At 42.5% G+C, this 24,530-nt stretch overlaps 1 protein-coding gene across 3 annotated transcripts in view; it reads right to left on the bottom strand.

The window, feature by feature from the left end:
• Window positions 1–24,530, bottom strand: part of UBE4B (ubiquitination factor E4B) — an 88,965-nt gene that overhangs the window by 57,935 nt on the left and 6,500 nt on the right. For all 3 annotated transcript variants that reach the window (XM_006127067.4, XM_075906353.2, XM_006127069.4), the window contains exons 2-3: window positions 17,287–17,473; window positions 481–616 (exon numbers count right to left, since the gene is read on the bottom strand). In XM_006127067.4, coding sequence (XP_006127129.1) covers window positions 481–616; window positions 17,287–17,473 — 323 coding nt within the window. The remainder of the gene's footprint in view (window positions 1–480; window positions 617–17,286; window positions 17,474–24,530) is intronic.

Below are 24,530 nucleotides of genomic sequence, written 5' to 3'. Positions count from 1 at the left end.
TGAAGGACTGTTCTCTTAAATGGAAACTGCTCAGGAAATAGGACCGATGCATGGCAATAGCCAGATCCATAAATATGGCAATTAAAAGTTACTAGCCAGTAAATGGGTCTTTTGGGTTTGCCTCTCATATTATGGTTGCTTTAAATACAAGAAGGACACTGATTTTAAGCAGGCAAAGAAAAATGTACAGATATTCCATCCTACAATTTATTTATAATACAGTTATTAACGCATGCCCTTCAGCCTGCTGGTCACCTGTAATGTCTAGGATGATTCCGTGTTGTAACCATTTAGGAAAAGTAGACTCCATTAAAAAAGACTGGACAAATCACAAGGTTATGCACTGTAGGAAATAACATTTTAAACTTGTCCTTTTACATGGTTGGGAGTGGAAGTAAAGAGTGTATTTTCTTCAGACATACAGTATTTAGATGGCTTGTAGTGCAATACCTGCCTGGTAGCTTAAGCAGTGCTTTTTACCTTTTCTCACAGGAGACACTATCAATATCCATGCTCTGGGACCGGGAAAGAGATTGAGATTGTGTTTCAAGGCTGTTAGATGGGGAACTGCTGAGCGAACTCACTCCTTCACTGCTCTGGCTTCGGTGGGCTACTCCTAAAGAAAAGCAACAACCAGATTAGTGCTGCAGAAATGGGAAGCCATTGCATAATTATCCACTGAAGTCAATATGGGGTTTTTTTTTTTTGCATAATTTCTCAAGCCAGCTATTAAGGATTCTCAGTAATGCTTTACCAAAATTGTTGCCACTGAATGGCCTCATGAAAATTTGTCTGTCTGTACTTCCTCTTTGTGCTATGTGCATCTGAGTGATGCTGTAATTATCTATGTTTTAACTGTACCAAAGTTTAATTATCAAGATATACATGTTTGGCAGTGATTTACACCAGAACACAAGAGGGCAACAGGAATTTTTCCACCTTTTCCAAACTGCTCAGGTGAGAAATGTGGGTATACCAAATACACTTACCCAGTCCAATAACACCTCCCTGCCACCCCAAACTGCACTGAATGCAAATGCCTGAAGCGATCAGTGAAAGAGCAAGAAAGGTAATCCATACTGGGGCTTTGATCCAATTTCCCTACAGCTTTGTGAGGTCAGCCAGTTTTTAAAAATTAAATCTAAACCAAATAAATAATGTACATGATGTTAATAGATGTTAATAGACAAAAAACAAACCTTGAGCAGCAGAAAGTGACTGACCAAATCAGAAGAAGTGCCTCACAGCAAGTTGTTGCCAAGTTTTAAAGTTCAAGTCATTTTATAGACATATTATTAAATGTGTATGTATCACTGTGTCCCCATTGTTCTGAACCCAATCCTTAATGTAGGCAGATCACCCCCACAAACACACTCACACAAACTAACACTTTGCACCAAAACCAGTTGAAATACAAATCCATTTTTGCCTTTGTGGGTTAGTCTGGACGGAAAAAAAATTTTTCCCTCCATAAGCCTCCTGTCTGCAATGACTAAACACTCCTGCCTGAGACTGACTGGGTACAACTACCTCTGGGTCCTCTCAGTGCAAGCCCAGTGTCCACCTTTCTGAGCAAGGAAGAAATGAACTAAGCCAGTGGTCTCCAAACTTTTTACACTCAAGATTCCTTTTTAAATGTCAGGGCAAGCCAGCATCTACCCCATCCCTTCCCTGAGACCCCATGCCTTTCTGGAGGACCCACCCTCTCCAGACCTTTCTGTGGACACCTGCTGCTAATGGAAACTCACTGTTAATTAATTACATAATTACACCTGAGCCATTTTGCTAGTGCTGCAACTGGGGAGAATAATAATTTAAATTAAACCAATCAGATTAAGCGTTTTTAACTTTTTCATGTTAGTTGATCAAACTTCATTTTAAATAAAGTAAAACATTTTGTCCCCCCCCCCCCCAAAAAAAAGGTTTCAATGTTTTCGTTATTTATGGCGGGGGGATAGGGGGAGCGGAGAACCTATTTTGGGTCAGGGGCCACTGACCCATAGAAAAAAAAAATCAGATGGGGACCACACAAGTGAGAAGCAAAAAAACTCCTCCCAAAACCCCCAACCCTCACTGATGTGGCCCCCAACTGAGACACCTAACTCTTCTGGCACTCCAGCCTCCACAGAGCAAAGGGAAGGAGCAGGAAGGACTGAGGTTCAGGGCATCTCATAGGCCAGATTTACTTTTCTGGGGTTCCAGAGAGTTAGTGGATTTTGTGGACCCCCTTAGGCTCTAGGGTGGGAACAAAAATGAGGGGCTAGATGTGCGGGGCAGGGCTGCCAGTGAGAGGGAGAGGGATGCAGGATCTGGGTGGGAGGTGGGGTGCAGGGTCTGGAAGGGAGTTTAGAGGTAGGAGAGGTGGAGGTACAAGTGGGAGTTTGGGGCAATAATGCAGAAAAAGGTGAAAGGCTGAGAACACAGCCAAATAGCTAGTTGGGGAAGGTGACGAAGAAGTGGGGAGTAAAGGAAAGTGCAGCTTCTGCAAAATAAAACTGTATCTCTCCCCCCCCCCCGACATCTTCCCTCAGCTCTAATCTCAGCCCCATGATTCCTGCCAACCTGATCCCCTGCATCATCCCATGCCCCTCAGTGCAACCCCTGCCTCATCCCATCCTGCCCCCACAGCCTGATCCCCTAAATCGCCCCATGCCCCTCAGTGCAACCTCTGCCCCTGCATCCTCTTTCACCCACACTCCTGCCCCTACATCCCTGTGCCCACAGCGCACTCACCGGCAGGACAGCAATACTGGGACTTGCAGCGTCCAGGGATCTGTACAGGGGCGAGGAGGGAGAGGTGGCAGAGTAGCTTCCCTGCCTGGCCTGGCCCTCTGCCTGCAGGCAGCGGCCCTGGGGCTGGGGCTGGGGCAGGCAGAGCCTGGGGCAACCCAGGACTGGCTTCCACTGGGCCAGGGCCACACGCAGCCCAGCGAGGTGCAGCGGGGCACTGGAGTAGACGGCTCTCTGACAAAACCTACGGGGAATAGTGTGGGGTAGTCCTGTTCCCAGTGTGCCACTTGTGCTAACCGCCCAGCCTCCTTCAGGAGCAGGAGGCAAGAGGGGGGACACATGCATGTGCACCTCTTCCCCTTCCCTGTTGGCAAGTTAACAAAGAGGGGAAGCCACCCAGCCAGCTGGCCATGGCATTCAGCCTGCCGAGGCTGAGCTGCGCTCCAGCTGGGCAGGATCAAAGAGAAGCAGCCTCCTGGTCAGCTGGCCACAGCAATCAACCCCTAGGGGCACTACAATCGACCAGTTGATCACAATCGACCCGTTGGTGACCACTGAACTACGCTCACTCTCAGGGAATGTCTTTGCTATGGGCTGGATTGACAGGCAATGATCAACCCAGTGGGGGGCCGATTCTTTGCATTTAGTATAGGTGCGATAAATCGACCGCCAAGTGCTATTCTGTCAAAACAGAATGAAAAGAGTAAGCAGAATTTATGGGAGAGCATCAGTTGTCGATTTACTGCAGCGAAGATACTGCAGTAATCAGAAGTACATCGACTTTAGCTGCAGTAGTTATGTAGTTGAAATTGCTTAACTTAGGTCGATGGCCTGCAGTATTGTAGACCAGGTCTTGGACTCTGATCATCTGTAAGGTAGCGCTATATGCTGCCAAGTCATTCCAACCCCATCTGTTTATCTGTCTTCCGATGAACACAAAAGTTATTGCCTTTGCTGCAAAGTTAATCTCATCTGTGATCTGAATATGCCCATAAACTGGTTCTCCACACCCTAAAACCTCCAACCTGAGCTCAGTAGTGCTTTCAAACTAAGCTAGCTAGCCAGTCCTGGAATATATTGTGTAAACCCCAAGTGCGGCTTGCACTTGGGTGGTATCCTGCTTACTTTGCAGTGATGATGCAGGCTAAGCCCATTCAAAATACTGATAGTTTTCCAATGGTTTCCCATGATTGCTTCCAAATACCCAGAAGGGCAAACAGGTTCTCCCACAATTCAGTGGGGAAAAAATGAGCATGGCTCAACTTACTAAAGCACAAAGAACCACGGGAAATGTCCCAGATATTCTAGAGATGAAGACAGATGAATGTAGCACCAGTAAGGATAAAATAATTGAAGCGTAGCTATGCAATATGGCTAGGCTAACCTGGCTGCCAATCAGCCAAGTCAACTGGGATGTGAAGACATGCACACCAGCATTTTAGGATGTAGAGAGAAATACACATGCAAAATTCATACTAACAAAGAATAAACTTTGGATTTGAATTAATGAAAGCAGATCGAGTGCTGCTAACCTCCATGAAGAGGTCAGTGCTGAAGTGCAGCACACTCCTAAAATTCCTGCTTTGTGATACTGAGTCAGGGAGAGGGATGTTAGGTCAAGTCTTGCCTCGTAATAAAATTATATTAAATTGCAAGCTGTGACTGTAGCAGTTCCACAGTATAATACTTGTGTGCTGATAACTGGGCTCTTTGAAGACCAAGCAAAGAAAAAGCTATTGTTAGTGTGCTTGTTTAATATAAGAGCTGCAGTGAATTCCATTCCAACGGGATTTTCCTTCCATTATTTTCAAGACATTCCCCAAATAGTATTAATTTTCAGGTAAAAAGTGTAAAATCAGATTGACAACCTATTTTTAAATGCCAGCTTTGGGTCTGTTCCAGCATTACTACTAAAATCTGTGGCAGCTTCTCCTGTGCTTTGTGACAGAACCACATTTTAAAGTTAACAGCATGGATAGTGAAGTAGAACAGATTTTGCTGCAATTGGTTTGTTAGAAGTTTCTTCACAAAATATTTGAAAATCTTGACACAAATTTCCACTTCATGAGGATATCTAAACTGCAAAAGTAAAATCAGGCTGCAGAAGAATACAATTTGAAAAAAAAAAATTGTGCTTCATTTGGTCAAAAAGAAGAATAAATTAAGTAAAACCACTTTCTCACTAATAAAACAATTTCTTGTTGTGTCCACATTTTATAATAAATGATGTTTGCAACAACTATTTAAATGGGATTAGGCTAGATTCTCCTACTATATATGAGTGTACATCTGAAGTAATTACATTGACTGTAAAACTAGTGCAAGTGAAAAGTGATTCAAACGCTCTTGTTTCTAGCAGTTTTTGTCCAATACAAACAAAGGGCTTTTGCATTTTTAAATCCATGTTATAAACATGGTACAGGAGACAGTATGCACTGTGGCATAATCTGACTAGATTGTCAGAAAAAAATCCCTATTCAACTTGGTCTAAGGACCTAAACTGGAAACAACCAAATGCTTATTATTAGAGAAGATTCAGCGGCAATGTAGAGATGATGCCAATAAATTAGCTCCACTCATACCTACACACAAAAAAAGTACTGAGTTAGAGGAATCAAGTTATAATATAACATGGTCCATCTAACAGAATTTGCAGGGGGTACTATTGCATCTTAACGTGATTAAAATATGCACAGTAAATCTAAACATTAGAAGAGGTAGTCAAAGATAGGACAATTCTGAAAAGGGTTAAAGTTGTGTCTTCATAGCACCCCTTCGCAATGTGTATGAGCTTTTTCTTTGGGTTTTCTGGGTTTCCAGGTGGCGGCTTTGCTCGGGTGTCCCTGGTCTGCTGGGGGGGTCCAGCAGTTTTGCTGGACCCCCCCAGCAGACCAGGGGGACAGGAGCAAAGCCGCCCAGGCGGCGGGAGTCCCGCTGCCTGGGCGGCTTTGCTCCGGGACAAACGAGCAAAGCCACCCAGGCAGCGGGACTCCTGCCGCCTGGGCAGCTTTGCTCAGGTGTCCCTGGTCTGCTGGGGGAGTCCAGCGGATTTGCTGGATCCTCCCAGAAGACCAGGAGAAGCTTTTCTCGCCCCGGAGGACACGGGTGGCGACCCGCCGCCCGTGAGCTCCGGGGCGAGAAAAGCCCCGTTCGTAAGTGCAGATCCAATGTAAGTCGGATCCGCGTAAGTCGGGGACTGCCTGTATTAGAGTTCTAACTGTTCTCTTCTGAAAAGCATGGTAGATTCATGCAGCAAGTTGCAGCTGGAATACCCATCGTTCTGTATGGTCAACCATCATTTTGGATTCCATCCACTTACGGGGAATCCCTATACAAACTTATAGTTTTAAAAATTACAAACTAAAACACAGACAAGCCAAGAAGGAACAGAACAAACGCTTTGTTTTAATGAGTATGATTTGCAGTGGCGGATTTAGAGTTAGTGGGGCCCTGCACTCAGCTTCCTTTTTGGGGCTCCCCTGGGGACCCAGCCAAGAAAAAGAACATTCTCTTCCTGCCACTCCCATTTTTCATTCTTTTTTCTTCATCCTCTTTCTAAATAAGTAATATAAAGTAAATGAAAAAAGTGAGGTGCCCTGATTGTTTTGGTAGTCTAACTTTTTTCCCCCCCACAGACCACTTGAAAATTGCTGAGGGTCTCAGTGGACCACTTCATGATCTTTCCAAATATTGTTTATACCATTAGCTAACTATTTTCAAGTGCTTTGGATAAGGGTGCTTTATACAAAAAATAAAAATAATAAAAAAAATAACAATGAATCTCCATAGCTGTGGAGGACAGCTTCAGGTGCCCCAGTGGCCCTGCATTGGCTGGCCCGGAGATGTGAGCAGACCCCTACATGTGCTCTACCTAAAGGTGAGAGGGTTCCTTCCACTGACCACCTGAGTGCACTGGGCTTTCCATCCTCCGGCCGCTTTCCCCATCACCTGTGGACAGCTGTCACTCACCAGGTGGCAGCCAGCACCACGAACATGGGCTGGAAGGCTTCAGAGGAGCACGGGGTAGCCGCACAGCCGGCGGACAGAGAGAGGCGGCAGCACTTTCTTGCTTCAAAGTGCCACTTTTCTCTGGCCAGCTGTGTGGTTGCCCTGTACTCCTCTGAAGCTTTCCAGCCTGTGCTCACACTGCTTGCCGCCTCCTACCAGCTCTTCTGAGGCTGCAGCCTGCAGGTGAGCCTCCCTCTTCTGCCGCCCCCCACAGAGGTACTGCCCCCCCCCCACATCCACAGAGCAGTCACCCCATGTGTGGGAGGAGGTGCTGGACTGCCCAGCTCTGGGGGCCCCATGTCATTGGGGAGGGGGGGCACCCCGTGCCAGGGCACCACATGTTTCATTGTAAATCTTCTGACAGCTTGACCAGTGTGTCCAAACCCTGCTTAGCTAAAGGACAGTGACCTCAAAACGGGGCCTTCTAGAAAAGTCACATAGCCACTCTCTCATGAGAAGAGGAAAAAGCAAACCTGCATAGGGTGGGAATGCAACCAAATGGGCCAGAACATAGTACCAGAAGCCAAGATTATTCCTGACCTCTCCTTCCCATGTGGGAAAAATGGATACAATACTCAACTTCCTCACTCAAGTTGTGTGTCTGGAGTGCTTTTTGAGATCATTAGACCAATGGCACAATATACAGTATGTGCAAGGTACTATTAAACACCATGTATATGAGAAATACAATTGAACTAAGATTAACAAAACATCCCAGTTCTATGGCTGAAATGACAAGTGCATTGTGTAGATTGATATGAAAGAATAGGTAACCCAGACCTGCCACAATTTACAACTGTTACACTTACCATGCACGCGCACAAGCGCACACACACGGGGGGAGGGGAGGAAACGTAGCAAATGTACATTAGCGGTCTATGTTGGGCTGAAGCTGACAATTAGCAGAGTCATTTTAACAGAATTCTCAGCTAACTAAGCATTCTGTAAAAACGAGGAGGAAAAATGGGAATTGTGATCTGCTAACACAAGTTAGATTTTGCTGAAATGCCCATTTACCAATATTACGTATTCACAAATTATTCCACTTCATGGATGAGAAAAAATAAATCCTTCTGAAAGTAGAGAGATGACGGAATACGTGCTGCAGCCAGGACCCTGCAAGTCCTTGCAAGGTGGACAAATCTGTTGCAATCCAGCATAAAAGATAGCTAAATGGATAGCTCAAGGAAGCATTAGTGTCAGGTATATCCCTCGCACCAAGCTGAACATACATAAGGCCATATCTATATAGCAACAGTGTAACTACTTTGACATAGTTAACCCATCACGAATCCTTCCTGTAAATATGCTGCACCAATTTAAAGCAGGTCACATTACTGTGTGGCTGGTTTAAGGTAGAGATGTGAAACAGTTAACCAATAAGCTTGGGCTCATCAGTTAACGTTCATGATTGCATGCAAGCCCCCTCCGTCCTCAAGTTGTTGCTGCTGTATCATAAGCAACAGCACAGGGGGACAGGTAGGAGCCAGTGCATATGGGGAGCCAGCTTTTAAGACAACTGCCCGCATGTACTGGCTCTCGCAGAGCTGCCTGTCTCCCTACCACACTGCCTCTGATATAGAGGCAGCAGCGCGAGGGGGGCCAAGCAGGCACCTGTCGATGCTTGCAGTGTCCTGGTGTAACCCCTACTTTATTTCAGTCAAATGCCTGTGCAAAACAATCACCAGTTAGTGACTTCAATGTAAATGTCCTTAATGTAGACAAGACCCAACGGCACCAGTGCACCTAATTCATTATCTACAGATAATGCAGGGAGAGAGAGAAAAAAACATGTGAGCAGAAAATGGAGGGGATAAGCACAATCCTCCATCATTCTCATGAGGTACAAAGCTCTACATGTTTCGCACAGCATTGCTCCTGCTACTAGAAAAAACACTTTGGTGGCCACACTGCAATACTCAATATAGGATCAGGGTCCCATAAGCTCTGTGTCCTTCCTGGCACTTTCTATCTTCAGATAATTTGCACAAACCCCATATCTGCATTATGCTGGAACACGTTCTCTATCAAATATTTGACCTTCAAAAAATCAGTCTCTTTTTAAAATAAAAGAATGTAAATGGAAACACTATAATACAGTAATTCCTCATTTAACACTATAGATGTTTCAGAAAATGATCGTATTAAGTGAAAATGTGTTATGCGGGTCAATTTTTCCATTGAAAATAATGGAAAAGGTGGGGGTTGCATTTCAAGCGGTGGTGTCTGTTGGGACCGGGACATAAGATTGGGGAAGAAAGGGGGTTATAGCAGGGAGAGGAGGTGTTTGGGTAAGGGAAGGGGAAGAGAGAGGAGGGGGATTGGGTTGGGAGTATGCCCCGTGACAAGTCTGTCGGGACCCGCACTGCGTCTGGCGAGGGGGGTGGGAGGAGTTGCCGGGGAACAGCACGGCAAGCAGCGAACCCTCCACCACTTTGCAGGGAGGCGGGGGAAGCCCCACGCAGCCACTGGCAACAGGCCGGCTGGGGAAATCGTGTTATTTCGGGGACAGTCGTGTCATTCAAAAAACGTTCCCTAAAAAAAAATCGTGCTATCGCAAAAACATGTTAAGCGGGCACGTGTTAAATGAAGAATTACTGTACATACTGATGTGCACTGAGCATAAAGAACACATGTTGCGTATGTCTTGCTCCCTTACTTTATTTTCTATTTCCAGGGTCTAATATCTACACCTCAGATCTACTATATACTTGAGAGAGTATGTCTCTGTTCAAGAATTCCTCCAAAATAGTAAGAGCTAGGACCACCAAATTCAGTAAAGAGCTTCCTCTTATCGTAACTTAAAGCAACATAAGGGTTTGGTTGTGCCAGGAAAATTAGATGTGCCTGGAATGGGATTGCTTTCTCATAAAAACCATACAGAAGACAGACAGAATCACCACTCAGGTAAAAGAGGCATGCCTCCACCTATCCAGGACTGTCCCAGCCATGAGCTGCCCACTCCCAGGTGCCCTTTAGGAAGGGAACTTTGCTGGCGGTTCCCCTTTGTCAGGCAGTAATGGGAAAAGTGCACAGTTTGTTGCATTCCTCACTCTGGCTGGGGAGTGCAAAGGACAGACAAATCTGGACCTGCCCTAGCTGGGGGACATGCACTCCTCCCCGGCTATGCCTGCTGAAGCACAGCAGTCATGGAGAGGCACTTATCACCTGGCCATAAGCTGTTGTGTTCAGAGAGGGCTGGAGTAGTCTTCCCTTCCTGAGGCAGCCTGAATACTGAACATCCCATCCCCAACCCCACCACAGATCAATGATTCAAATGAAGCATGGACATCTTTTTTTTTTTTTTGGAAAATAAAATTAACACCCAAAATTAGTTAAGGACCTGAGCAACAAGTAAATCTTCTAGTAGGAATATAATTAACAAGCATCTTTTCCACCAAATGGATCATGTGCTCTGACCTCACCAGTGTATAAAACTCACACACACAGGGACACTTGCAAGAACTTTTTTTTTTTGCTGGAGCTGCTCTCCCTTCACATTTAAGTGTATTAAAATCCTCTAAAGTCATTTTAATCTAGCGGGAATCCCTTAGGAGTGCTAACTGTAGAGCTTAAAATGAATTTCTGTTCATGTGAAACGTGTACAACGGCTGCTCAGCACTGAACACCACTAATCGCCACCAATTTTCCAGTTTATCTACCCCTCCCCACCCTACCCATTCTGGCCTGAAAAAAACTGAACATGGTTTCAATTACCAAAACAATGGGAAGTGGACACAGTACTTTAACTATTGATTTTGTCCTTCTGAGCATGACAAACCAACCACTCTCATACCCAAGGTATGGATGTTTCGTACAGACAAATATATTTGTCACACTGACCTTTCCAAGTAAACAAACTGTGACCCATGAATCTCTCCATACCAACTGGTAAGAGGGTTACAAGAATATCCTAATTCCAGTATGTATATTCTGGTTCACTAAAGAATGTCATGTGAGTTCTTAAATATAAACCAGGGCCATACTGGTCATTAATATAATTGAGAAACCTAGGTACAAATACTATGTAGAGAGTTATGTCTGTATAATGAAAACATGTTTTCAAGTCTGCATCAGGGCAGAGTTACAAAGGCAAACAAGTAACAAGATTTGTCTGTATGGCATGAAATTAAGCAAAGTAAACTAACACAATGGGGAATCATTTACACAGAAATCTGGGGAAGGGGGAGAAGTATTAGTGAAATCAACAAGGCGGCAGCATAAATAAGTTATGACTGGAAACCTTGACTCTGGGTACAGAATGAATTTCGGAAGAAAGAAAGAGAAAGCAAGACAGATACCGAAGGAAGCATACCTTTATCCTTCACCTAGGAAATAACATTACTGAAAAACAGAATCTCTGCTTACTTTGGTGAAAAACACTGCAGATTTCAGGTGAGACAAGAATTCTTTAGACAGGAAATTAGCTTGCTAAGTTAAGTCAGTACTATAGCAAGGAGTCAGAGGTTTTTTTTAGCCAGTCCTGAGAGAGGACTGTATGTAATAAAAGAGGAGGTTCCCAGCCTTCTAGCTTGACTCTGATGAATGCAAAGAATGGTCATAATGGGTTACACCAAAGATCCATCTAGCCCGTTCTCATGTATTCTGCAATCACAGAATCATAGAGCTGGAAGAGACCTCAGGAGGTCATCAAGTCCAACCCCCTGCCCAAGGCAGGACCAATCCCAACTAAATCAACCCAGCCAGGCCTTTGTCAAGTTGAGACTTAAAAACCATTCCACCACCTCCCTAGGTAACCCATTCCAGTGCTTCACCACCCTCCTAGTGAAATAGTTTTTCCTAATATCCAACCTAGACCTTTCCCACCACAACTTGAGACCATTGCTCCTTGTTCTGCCTCTCTCCATTCTCTTTGGAACCTTCCTTCAGGAAGTTGAAGGCTGCTATCAAATCCTCCCTCACTCTCCTCTTCTGTAGACTAAACCAACGCAAATCCCTCAGTCTCTCCTCATAGGTCATGCACTCCAGCCCCCTAATCATTTTGGTCACCCTCCACTGAACCCTTTACAATGTGTCCACATCCCTTCTATAGTGGGGGGCCCAGAACTGGATGCAGTACTCCAGATGTGGCCTCACCAGAGCCGAATAAAGGGAAATAATCATTTATCTGGATCTGCTGGCAATGCTTCTCCTAATTCACACTAATATGCCATTAGCCTTCTTGGCTACAAGGGAACACTGTTTGCTCATATCCAGCTTCTCATCCACGGTAATCCCCAGGTCCTTTTCTACTGAACTGCTACTTAGCCTGCCAGTCCCCAGCCTGTAACAATGCTTGGGATTCTTCCGTCCCAAGTGCAGGACTCTGCACTTGTCCTTGTTGAACCTCATCAGATTTCTTTTCGCCCAATCCTCTAATCTGTCCAGGTCACTCTGGCAAGTGCCAGGTGCCCCAGAGAGGATGAATAGAACAGGTAAACATCAAGTGATCCATCCCCCCTCACTCATTCCCAGCTTCTGACAAAGAGAGGCTAGGGACATCATCTCTACCCATCCTGGCTAAAAGCCATTAATATATTTATCCTCCATGAATTTATCTAGGTCTTTTTTTAATCTTATTATAGTTTCAGCCTTCACAACAAACATCCTCTGGCAAGGAGTTCCACAGTTTGACCATGGGATGTGTGAGGAAATACTTCCTTTTGTTTGCTTTAAACCTGCTGCCTATTAATTTCATTTGGTGACCCCTAGTTCTTGTGCTATGAGGAGTAAATAGCACTTCCTTATCTACTTTCTCTATACAGGTTATAATTTTATAGAGCTAAGTACATCTCCCCTTAGTTCCTCTTTTTTTCCAAGCTAGGGTTGCCAGGTGTCTGGTATTCAACCAGACAGTCCCGTTTTTGGGCCCTCTGTCCGGTAAAATAATTCAGAAAATACGAGACATGTGCAATGTCTGGTATTTTCTGGTTTTCCGGCTAGGCGCCCGATGGAAGCTTGGCGGGAGCTCAATCAATGCTGGGAGCCTCTGGTTGTGTCTGATGTAGGAGTGACGCCTTGGGGAGGAGGAGAAGCTCTATCCGTGCTCCTGAGTGCTGTTCAAGCGCGTTGTAGAGCGGTAGCTGGACTCGCTTGTGCTTCGCCGGGACCATGTGCGGGACAGGCAGCGCCCTGGGATCTGCATGTGCCCGGGTCAGTCCCGCTCCCTGCTGGCCGATTCTCTTCTGCCCCTCTGCCCCCTTGGCCAGCCCCACTCCCCCCCGACCAGCCCCATTCCCCCTGGCCCCCCTCCCAGCCAGCCCTGCTTCCTGCCGGCCAGTTCTCCTCCTCCCGATCTCCTCCAGCCAGCCCCACTTCCCTGACCCCCACTCCCGGCCAGCCCTGCTTCCCGCCAGCCAGCCCCGCTGCCCCCTGATGTTCCCCAGCCAGCCCCGCTTCCTCGCCCCTCTCCTCCCCCCCCCAGCCAGCCCCACTCCCCTCCTGGCCGGTTCCCCGGGTGCGTCTGGTATTTTTTCTGAAGCTACATGGTAACCCTATTCCAAGCTGAAAAAATCCCAATTTTATTATCTTTCCTCATACAGAACTCATTCCATACTTCTAATATACTTGTTGCCCTTTTCTGAAACTTTTCCAATTCTAATTCTTTTTTGGGACAGGGTAAGCATATCTGCACACGGTATTTAAGATGTTCAGTCAATGCATGTTCCAAAAGACATAACCATAAACTCAACACATGAGACAAAGGCTCACAATGCAAGTCAGTCACTAGCTAGCTTGATCCGCACCTTTCTACAGAGGCATAGACAAACACTTTTTCTTTTGCCCCAAATATGTAAAATCTCCCTGACATTTAATATTAGTTTGATAAAAATAGCAACTCCCTACCTTTGAAATACTATTTTTTTAAAACCTCAGTTTAGCGCTTCTGATTTCTTAATTATATGAAAGGATATGTCTACATTGCATTCGTCTTTCGAGAGAGGAATGCAAATGCAGACCAACAAAATTGCAAATGAAGCATGAATTGTAATTTCCCATGCTTCATCTGCATAATCACGGCCAGGCGCTATTTCGAAATACCCTATTTCAAAAAAAGAAATGCTGTGTAGATGCGATTATTTAAAAAAAAACCTTCTTTTGCAATAACCCTTACTCCTTATAAAATAACTGCGTCTACACAGCATTTCTTTTTTTGAAATAGGGTATTTCGAAATAGCGCCTAGACGCGATTATGCAAATGAAGCACGGGAAATTCAAATCGCACTTCATTTGCAATTCCGTTCATCTGCATTTGCATTCCTCTCTCTAAAAAGGAATGCAATGTAGACATACTGTAAACTTTATATGTAATTCCAAAGTATATTTGGGTATCTGGCAAGTGTGTCAACTTGTTCTAGTATCAACCACCAACACAAATTATATGTAAAAATTGCCTGTCTCAACAAACAAAATTGTCCTCTTCTCATTCTGATCTTCTCATTTAAAGAAAAAAAATATTAGGTTGGCTTGGACATTTTCCAAGCCTTCTGGCTCCTAGATCCACAAGAATAATAACTAATGGAGATTCTACCATTATCCTCCAGAAATGTGAGAAGACTGTTTTCACCTCTGTTTATTTACTTTATATATCTTGTTCCTATAGACAATACAGAAACACCACATGTAGCATTCAAACAAACTTAACACTAGTAACACAACATCTGAAACAAAGCTGGACTTTGGAGTGTTGAAGTCCAGCTAGAAGCCAATCAATAAAAAAGTTACTTACAATCTCTGATCATCTAAAAGGCATAAGGGGGAAAAAAACTTTTTTTGTTCAGATTATTCTGCAGATGTAAGCACATACATTATATACCTCTCACTACACCATTTTTAACTCTGAGTAAACTATGTTTTAGGATCATCTGGAACTCCTGCTCTCCAAAAAAATTACGCTGAAGACTTCTCTCCTTTACAGGTTCCCAATAGAAAATTTAAGTAATTTAAAATACGTTAATTAGCACTATTGAGTAATCTCAGTAAACTCATGTGATTAACTCACAAAAAATTATTCACAATTAACAAATTCATCTTAATCAATCACAGTTTTAAACTATGAAACTGAAACAACTTACATTAATTAAATATTTTGGATGTTTTTCTACATTTTCAAGTAACTACACTCAAATAAAAATGTAAAACTTTACAGCTTTCATATCATGTCCATTCAGTCCTACTTTTTGTTCAGCCAACCACCAAGCAAACAAGTTTGTTTACATTTGTGGGAGATAATGCTACCCACTTTTTAGTACGTCACCTGAAAACATCTGCGTGTGAGTTTTGTAGCCAGCATTGCCAGTTATTTACATGCCTGGTATACTAAACTCTAGCTATGTTAAAATAAGTTTATTTTTGTAAACATGTAACTGATTAAGTTTTCAGCAGTTACACCTTTACACACGAGGCATGGGAGGAGGCGGGAGCCAGTGCTCACATGGAGCCTGTGCTGCTGCCTGTTTGGCGGGTGTCAGTATGGAGAGTTGGCTTCAAAGCTGGCTCCCCATGCATACTGGCTCCCACCTGTCCCGTCCTTGCCCTGCACTGGTGCCTCTATCTCTGCGGGGGGAGGGGGGGGGGGACGACTCCCTGGGAGTGGGGCCAGGAGCAAAAGCGCTGCCATCCCTCCAGGAGCCATCGAATAGTCGATCAACCACTAAGATTTCATGCAGTTACACATCTATTCAGTTATATGATATCTAACATCCCTAACGGGGATGTGTGTATCCTTGCATACAACCAACCAACAAATATGGGCTCATCAGTTAATCTCAATGGTTATACGCATCTCCTCCACTTGACGCAGCAAGAGCCAGCACCTGTGGGGAGCCATCTGCTCCCCCTTGCCTCCCACAGAGTAACAAAAGCTTAAAAGCTGATTCCCAATGAGCAATGGCTCCTGCCTGCCCCCTGCGTGTAAAAATGTAACTGCTAAAAAAATTCAGCAGTTACGCATTTATACAAATAAATGATTTTGAACATCCGTAGCTAATGGCACTTAAAAAAAAAATAATGCATTAATTAAATTTGAGATTGAACATGTGGGGGAAAATTGTAGGCCTCCGGCTGTTTCATCCATTCTGCCATATATTTCATACTATTCACTCAGCACTTTGTTCATTTTGAGAACACTTTCACTGCAGGCTTCACAAAATGCAAAGAAGGTACCAATGTGAGATTTCTAAAGATAGCTGCAGTACTCAACACAAAGTTTAAGAATCTGAAATGCCTTCCAAAACCTAAGAGGAATGAGGTTTAGAGCAAGCTTTCAGATATCTTAAAAAGAGCAACACTCTGATACGGCAACTCCAGAACCCAAAACAGAAAAAAGAAAATCAACCTTCTGCTGGTGACATCTGATTCAAATTATGAAAATAAACATGTGCTGGACCACACTGCTTTGGACTGTTATCAAACAGAACCCATCCAATATGGATGCATGTTCTCTGGAATGATGGTTGAAGCATTAAGTAACATATGGATCTTTAGCACCTCTGGCATGTAAATATCTTGCAATGCTATCTACAACAGAACCATGTGAACACCTGTTCAGAATGTCATCTGAAAGTGAGAACAAGAGGCAGGCAACATTAGCTCCTGCAAATGTAAACAAACTTGTTTGTCTGAGGCTATGTCTACACTACAGTGATCTATCAGAAAAAGGTACGCAAACTGCGCTCCGCAATTTGCATACCTTTTTCCAATAGTTTTTTTGGAAGAGGATTTTCCAAAATTTGGCCTGTCTACACTGGGCCTAATTTTGGAAAAGTCTCCTCTTTCAGAAGAGCCCTTTGTCCTCATAGGAGGAGGAAGACAGGGGTTCCGAAAGAGCACGTCTGCTCTTCTGCCCTTTTTTTTGGGGGGGGGGGGGGAGAATAGCAGGCAGGTCCTCTGGATGCGGCTGAGTTTTTCCAGGATACTCCAGTAACACCAAAAAACCTCGTAGTGTAGACATAGCCTGAGTGAGTAGCTGAATAACAAATAGTACGGAGTGGAGTTGTTGGCACTAAAGTTTTACATTGTTTTATTTTTGATAAATAATTCCACATTTGTAAGTTCAACTGTCATGATAAGGAGTTACACTACAGTACTTGTATTAGGTAAACTGAAAAATACTATTTCTTTTGTTTTTTACAGTAACCAAAAATAAACAAAGTGAGCACTGTAGACTTTGTATTCTGAGTTGTAATTTAAATATATTTGAAAATGCAGAAAACATGTAAAATATTCAATTAAATGGTATTCTATTATTGTTTAACAATGTTATTAATCATATGATTAATCAGGATTCATTTTAATCATGAAATTAATTATAATTAATTTAATCACTTGACAATCCTTATGTTATTGCAATCACCTAAACAACAGCATATAGCTTCCAGCAAAATAATTAAATATATTCAACATAAGAAAGTGTCCATTTTCCTGAACTCCTTTCAAATTATACCAGAAGAACATGGTAGCACTTATCTTGTAGGTTTAAAAAGTTAAAACAGAATAATCACAACCACCACAACAAAATAATTCTTCAGTAATTAAGTTGCAGCCTACCTGATGCGCCAATTGGAGAGGTAGCTGGGGTCATGCTATGGACATTCAGGCCAAAATTGTGGGATGGACCTGGGGCTGGCACTACTACAGGTGGTCCAGGTGGGTTCTCTCTTTGTGGAGAGGTAAGTGGGGTGGTGGGCTGGGAAGATGGTCCACCTGCAAGCCGAGCAAGGCGCCTTCGACGGATCTGTGCAAAGGAAGTAAAAGTAGATCAAGTACGCACAAAATTTCACAAACAATGGTCCTTCCAAGCAGTATGCATATCAACCTCTGCCAGAGGGCCCCACCAAAAACCATAATAATACAGTATGACCCTAGCTATAAAGAGAAATCTGCATTAAATATCACATCTAATAAGCAATCCTCTCTTAAGGGACCATTTTAAAATACCCCTATTTTCCGATACATGTTTAATATCTTTGAAGACTGCCCACTGTGTGTGAATTCCTTGAGTGAACATTAAAGACAGGCTTCACTGTCTATTGTATATTTATGTAACAATTCCCTTCCTCTATTTTAGCATTTGAAGGAATAAACTATATTCTTCTGTTAAAGGGACCTTAACATAAATGTTGCCTAAATTTCCTAACATATAGGACAAACAAAAACTTAAAAATTTTTTATAGTGAACATAGTTATCTTTACTCAAAAGATCATTACTCCACAGTGTTTGAAACCCAAACATGAAGACCCTACAAGAGAATTTTTTCATCCAAACAAAAAGTAAACAAAGAGGGCAGTGTCCTGCATGTAGGAGCAGGAAACGAGCATAAACTGACAGGTGAATTGGATTTTTAAAATTCTATGCCTTCATGTGTTGTTAAAAACACAAGTAAGGAAATGTATTTGCTTACAACATGAGATGGGTTGCTAATAACCTTTTAATTTCTAAAATTTAGTACCACCGTGAGCAGATTGGCTTCATAAATGGGGAAATAAATGAATAATAGGAAAGTATCTATAGAATTTTTAGAACAAGAAAACTTAAAAAAAACCTCAAGGTTAAATATTACCAAGAACTACTTCCCTAGCACCAACAGTGTCCAATTGACTGAACCATTTCTCACTTTTGCCTATAATACTCAAGCATGTGAAACAGTGCAATAAAAGATGTGTCAAGTGACTTATACCATGTTTTTATAAAAAAAAGTAGTCCTGCAGCACCTTAGAGACTAACAAAAATATATATAATATCATACGTTTTTGTGGGCAAAACCAGTTCTTCAGATAAGCCTGAGCCATTAAATGGTCCGCCAAACCTTCCTCAATAGAAAAAGAAGATGAACAGATTGAATCAAACCAGACTTGAAAAACCTATTGGAGAAGTTTCTGGAGCAACATCTTTTTCATGACTTTGATGTCACCATATGAGTATGGAAGGTAGAAAGAAAACCTTTATTTTTTGAGGGGGAAAGGTAGCAAAAAGGGCTTTGATCACACTTAATCACACTCTTTATAAATTCAATTTGATGTGTTTATATTAAAGCAAGACAAAGCAGAACTCACTCATGCAGCTATAAATTGTTCTTACTGGGGTCTTAACAGAAAATATTTAATAAAACAAAACTCACATTTTTCCACAAATTTGTTTTGCAGAGATTATGAAAGCTGAAGATTTTATATCTTATATAGCCACTTGCATACCAATTTTCTGTGGGGTACTGCTGCTCCAAGCACTAGGCAGCTACTGCATGTTGAACCTCTATGATCCGGGACACTCTGGTCTAGCCATTATTTTAAAATGCCAGCCCTGAAAAAATGTATGCAAGTGCTGAACTCTAAACAAATGTAGCCCCATAAACTACAACAGGATTACTCAAATGTGTAATGTTCATGAGTCTGTAGGACAGACTCAAATCTCCATAAAAAAGGTATAATTTGTATGCATCTCTCTGCAACTGGTGATGTGGGTAGTTTAAAGTTATTCATTGCCACAGATGTCACAGGGAGATAAGAGTATTTACTTGTCTCTTTGTATTGCTACATGGAGGAATATTGAGATGAAGAAAGCCCGGAAAGCACTAAGTCCTAAGGCTTTTGATGCAAGTTCCAAAATTAGAACATAAATTAAAGCAAAGCTAAATTTACATCACTTTGCAATTAGCTGGAAAGTTTCCAGATAACAGTGAAAACACAGCTTGGTCTCAAGTTGATTTGGTCACAAAAATCTCTGAAAATTAATTTGGCCATATTTAAATCAGCCTATCAAATAAACTTACATAAGAATGGGCACACAAGGTCAGGCCAACAGGCCATGCAGCTTAGTATCCTATCTTCCAAATCCCAATGCAAGATAGGGAACGAACAGAATAGGGCAATTATCAAGTGATCCACTTCCAGTTTATGACAATCAGAAGTTTATCGACTCCCAGAGAACGAACATAAGAACATCCATACTGGGTCAGACCAAAGATCCATCTAGCCTAGTATCCTGTCTGCTGACAGTGGCCAATACCAGATGCCCCAGAGGGAGGGAACACAACAGGTAATCCTCATGTGATCCCTCTCCTGTCATCCATTTCCAGACAAGTAGGCTGTGTCTACACTGGCATCCCTTTCCGGAAAAGGGATGCTAATGAGACACTTCAGAATTGCAAATCCACGGGGGATTTAAATATCCCCCACAGCATTTGCATGGCTGCCGCTTTTTTCCGGCTCGGGGTTTTTGCCGGAGGAAAGCGCCAGTGTAGACGCGATTTTCCGGAAAATAAGCCCTTTTCCGGGAGATCCCTTAAAGTAGGAATAAGGGATCTCCCAGAAAAGGGCTTATTTTCCGGAAAATCGCGTCTACAATGGCGCTTTTCTCCGGCAAAAACCCCAAGCCGGAAAAAAGCGGCAGCCATGCAAATGCAAATGCCGCAGGGGATATTTAAATCCCCCGCGGATTTGCAATTCCAAAGTGTCTCATTAGCATCCCTTTTCCGGAAAGGGATGCCAATGTAGACACAGCCATAGAGGCTAGGGACACCATTCCTACCCATTCTGGCTAATAGTCATTGATAGACCTAACTTCCATGAATCTATCGAGCTCTTTTTTGAACATGTTAAAGTTCTAGCCTTCATAACATCCTCTGGCAAAGAGTTCCAAAGGTTGACTGTGCGCTGAATGAAGAAAAACATTATTTTGTTTGTTTTAAACCTGCTGCCTATTAATTTCATTAGGTGACCCCTAGTTGTTATATTGTGGGAATAAGTAAATAACTTTTCCTTATTCACTTTCCACATTGTCATGATTTTATAGACCTCTATCATATCTCCCCCCGTCTCCTCTTTTCTAAGATGAATGGGGTTGATTTCCTCAACATCTTTGCCAACAGCCATTGATAGACCTATTCTCCATGAACTTCTCTAATTCTCTTTTGAACCCAATTATACTTTTGGCCTTCACAACATCCTTTGGCAACAAGTTCTACAAGTTGACTATATGTTGTGTAAAAAGTATTTTCTTATGTTTATTCTAAATCTCCTGCCTATTAATATCATTGGGTGATCCCAGTTCTTGTATTACGTAAAGGGATAAATAAACGCTCACTCGCTCTCTCCATGCAATTCTATATTTTATAGTCCTCTATCATATCTCCTAAGTCACCTCTTTTTTTATGCAACAGTCCAAGCCTTTTTAGTCTTGCCTCATACTAAATTTGTTCCATGCTCTTAATCATTTTTGTTGTTCCCTTTGTAAGTTTTCCAGTCCTAATGTATCTTTTTTAAAATGGGGAGACCAAAGTTGTATGCAGTATTCCAAAGGTGGGTGCATCATGGATTTATATAGAAGCTATATATTAGCTGTCTTATCTATTCCTTTCCTCATGGTTCCTAACATTGGTAGCTTTTTTTGACTGCTGCTGCATATTGAGCAGATGTTTTCATAGAACTATCCACAATGATGTCATAATCTCTTTAAGTGCTAACTATTTAGACCCCATCATTTGTATATATTGTTCAGATTATGTTTTCGAATATGCATTACACAACACTGAATTTCAGCTGTCATTTTGTTGCCCAGTCATCCAACTTTGTAAAATCCTTTTGTAACTCTTTACAGGATATGTCTAAAGAAAAAAAATCTGGGCTCTGGGACCCTGGAAGGAGGGAACACCCCAGAACCTGAGCTCCAGCCTGAGCCCAGAAATCTACACAGCAGTGTAACTTTCCCACAGCCTAAGCCCCCTCAACCTGTCTTAGGTGGAACAGGCCAGCCATAGGTTTTTCCTTGCTCTATAGGAAAGCAAGGAAAAACATACCCACAGTCAACTCTGGATTTAACTATCGTCTGTAATTTTGTATTATCTGCAGACTTTGTCAGTTCACAGTTTACCTTCCTTTCCCAGATTATTTATGAATATGCTGAACAACATTGGTGCCAGTAAAAGATCCTTGGGGAAACCTGCTATTTACCTGTCTCCATTGTGGAAACTGACCATTTATTCCTATCCTTTGTTTCCTATCTTTTAACCAGTTACTGATCCATATGAGGACCTACCCCCTTATCCCACATCTATTTACTTCGCTTAAGCGCCTTTGGTGAGGGCTCTTTTAAAGGCTTGGGGAGCGATCACTCTCATTCAAACTAATGCAAGTGGACTAAACAAAAACAAACTTTATTAGCAAGATCTGATAGGCTTGAAGACTAACCACTCCATTTGAATTAATATCCAGCAGAATAGATGAAAAAAAAATGATTGAGAAGTTACAGATAAGTAGAGTGATGATGAAATGTCACACAACTCAGCTAATGTTATCTGGAAAATGAAAAGTCATCCCCTGACACACTGATGCATAGCTAAGGAAATGTCAACCACATGTCCTCACTTAGGTTTTTCCATTTCCCAAGTCCACCTGTACCAACACTCCTACAGCCAGACCAAATTAAGCAAGCTTTGCTCACAAATAGAAGTTGTGTAAAGGAGGATAATTAATAATACAAGACTGCTGATTTTATAAATGTAATTGGAAATTGCATTAGGGTTTAAAAATAATCTATTTCCCCATCATTCAACTCATATTGACAGCATGCTTTTCAAATAAACAGTAAGCAGAATGGAGGAAAAAAGTGGGTGGGAAATGGGAAGGAGAAACACAGTGAGTCAGTTATTGGTATGACTGGGAGGAAAGGAATTAAGAGGAGGAAAACAAGGAAAAAAGGAAGACATCAAATACATACAAGAAAAATCATTCAAACATAATGGGAAAATAAAATAAGTTTTTATGTCAGACTTTTCCACCATTATTCAAGAACATTTTCTGCCTTGCTAGCTTTTACCTTTGCAGCAGACAACTAAATTTGGGGTCAAGTGGGGAAACAACAGAGGAGAGAGGCAAGGACACACATCCTGAAACATTAACAATGGATCAGCATGTTTACCAATTTATCCTCAAATATAATCAAACTTTAATTTTCCAAAACTAGAAGACTTACCCATTGTTGCCTGGGTCCTTCAGGCGGTGTGGAGGGTGCATGAGTCAGGGCAAAGCATTAGGGATGTGTGGGACTCAGGATAGGACACTGGGAGTGTGGGGGATGCAGCAGTCAAGGTGGAGGGTTGAGGAGGGGCTCAGGGCAGGGGAAGTGGGGCAGTGCAAGAATCAGGACTGGGGAATTAGTAGAAGGGGGAGCTCTGGTAAGGGGGGGGCTCAGGGCAGGCAGCAGGTTCTTTCTCCCTGCCCCATCCCCCGCCTGGTCGGGGGGGGGGGCAGCAGTGCGGGTTTTCTCCCTCCCCACTCTCGTGCTGCAATCAAGGGAGAAGGGATGGGATTTGACACAGGGAGGCCATTTACCCAGTCCGGTGGCCAGCCATGTGGAGCCTTATCCCCAGTTAGCCACTCCCTTGGTGGTGCAACAGCCTCCAGTGGTCATTCTGCATATCTCCTCTGATCAGACCCCTCCCTTTCCATGTTATGGAAAACAGTCCCATTCCAGGCAGATTCCATTTTCCTGGCATAACCAAACCATGACCCTGCTTTAAGTTAGGAGAAGAAGATGCATACCAAATTTAGTGGCCCTAGCTCATATTGTTTAGAGAGAGTTTTTGAAAAACAGACTCACAGACAGACAGATGCACATTCGTAAAATGTATAGACAGACAAGGTCATGTCTGGCACACAACTTGTATTAATTGCACAGAAAATCACCTTTGATATTCATTATTTCTCATCACACCAGTATTAAGTGGATAATCAAGATCTGAGTACACACTTTTGTCACTTTATATCTCCCCCAACTACATAAAGTGATAGATCCAAACAACAGTTAACTCAGAAGTTCTACGGAGAACAGTCATAACCATTGCTTGCAACAACAGAGCACATGCAATCCTTAGGTTTGCCTCATTCACAACTTACATTTTTATGCCTTTGACATTCTATTGGGCCAACCACCACCTGCCTTTCTAGGGATTCACCATTTCAGCTTGTAAACTGTCATGAAGAAACTTTTCAAACAGCAGTGACCCAAAAAGAGCAACAATACAAAAGCACAGTGTTGTTTACTACTCCTAGGCTCAGATAGGTCACTATATTTTAAAACAAATGAAAGTTTCTTTCAAATGTTTAAAGAATGCCTCATATTTTCATTTTGTAACCATGAATATTTTTTTTCCAGAAATCTTGCTTCCACCATTTAGCTGAAGCCTAATGTGAGTAAGGCACCTAGGCACATTTGAATTTGAAAAGCTTGGCACGTACCCATCTTCATGCTGAGGCCCTAAATACATTTAAAGATCTGGCCCTAAGTTCTGTAGGGCAGGGACTGACGCTTCTTGCAGTGCTCGACACGAGACCCCGACTCTCGAGTCACAAATGTATTAAGACTGTGCTTAAGTTCCCACAGCTCTTCTCTAAATTATCACCCCGTTTACATTCACCTGTTGGACAGAACTCAGTTTTACCAAAGCATGAAGAAACAAGGTAATATTTTGAAACATTTTACTAAGAAAGGACCACTGTTTACCTTACAGTAACCCTGCACTATACACATATTATGTATGGTTTCAACAGCATCGCATACATAATAAGCAAGTTATTATGTACCATTCTTTATATGAACCATCAAGAATGACCTTCCCTCTATTACATAATTTGTTGATATTGTATAAAAGGTTAATGCAAAAAAAAAAAAATCTAAGCAGACCCATCAAACTGTTGCACTGGTTCCTATGAGTTCACTTAGCACTAGATGTATGTAGGCTCTTTCTGGAAATTAGCTTTCAGAAATACATTTTTAATCTTAATGGACTTGTATAAAG

This window comes from Pelodiscus sinensis, chromosome 24, assembly GCF_052426305.1.
Source record: "Pelodiscus sinensis isolate ZL-2025 chromosome 24, ASM5242630v1, whole genome shotgun sequence".
NCBI lineage: Eukaryota > Metazoa > Chordata > Testudines > Trionychidae > Pelodiscus > Pelodiscus sinensis.
Note: the sequence above shows the minus strand (reverse complement) of the source record. Positions and strands in the feature narration are given on the sequence as shown.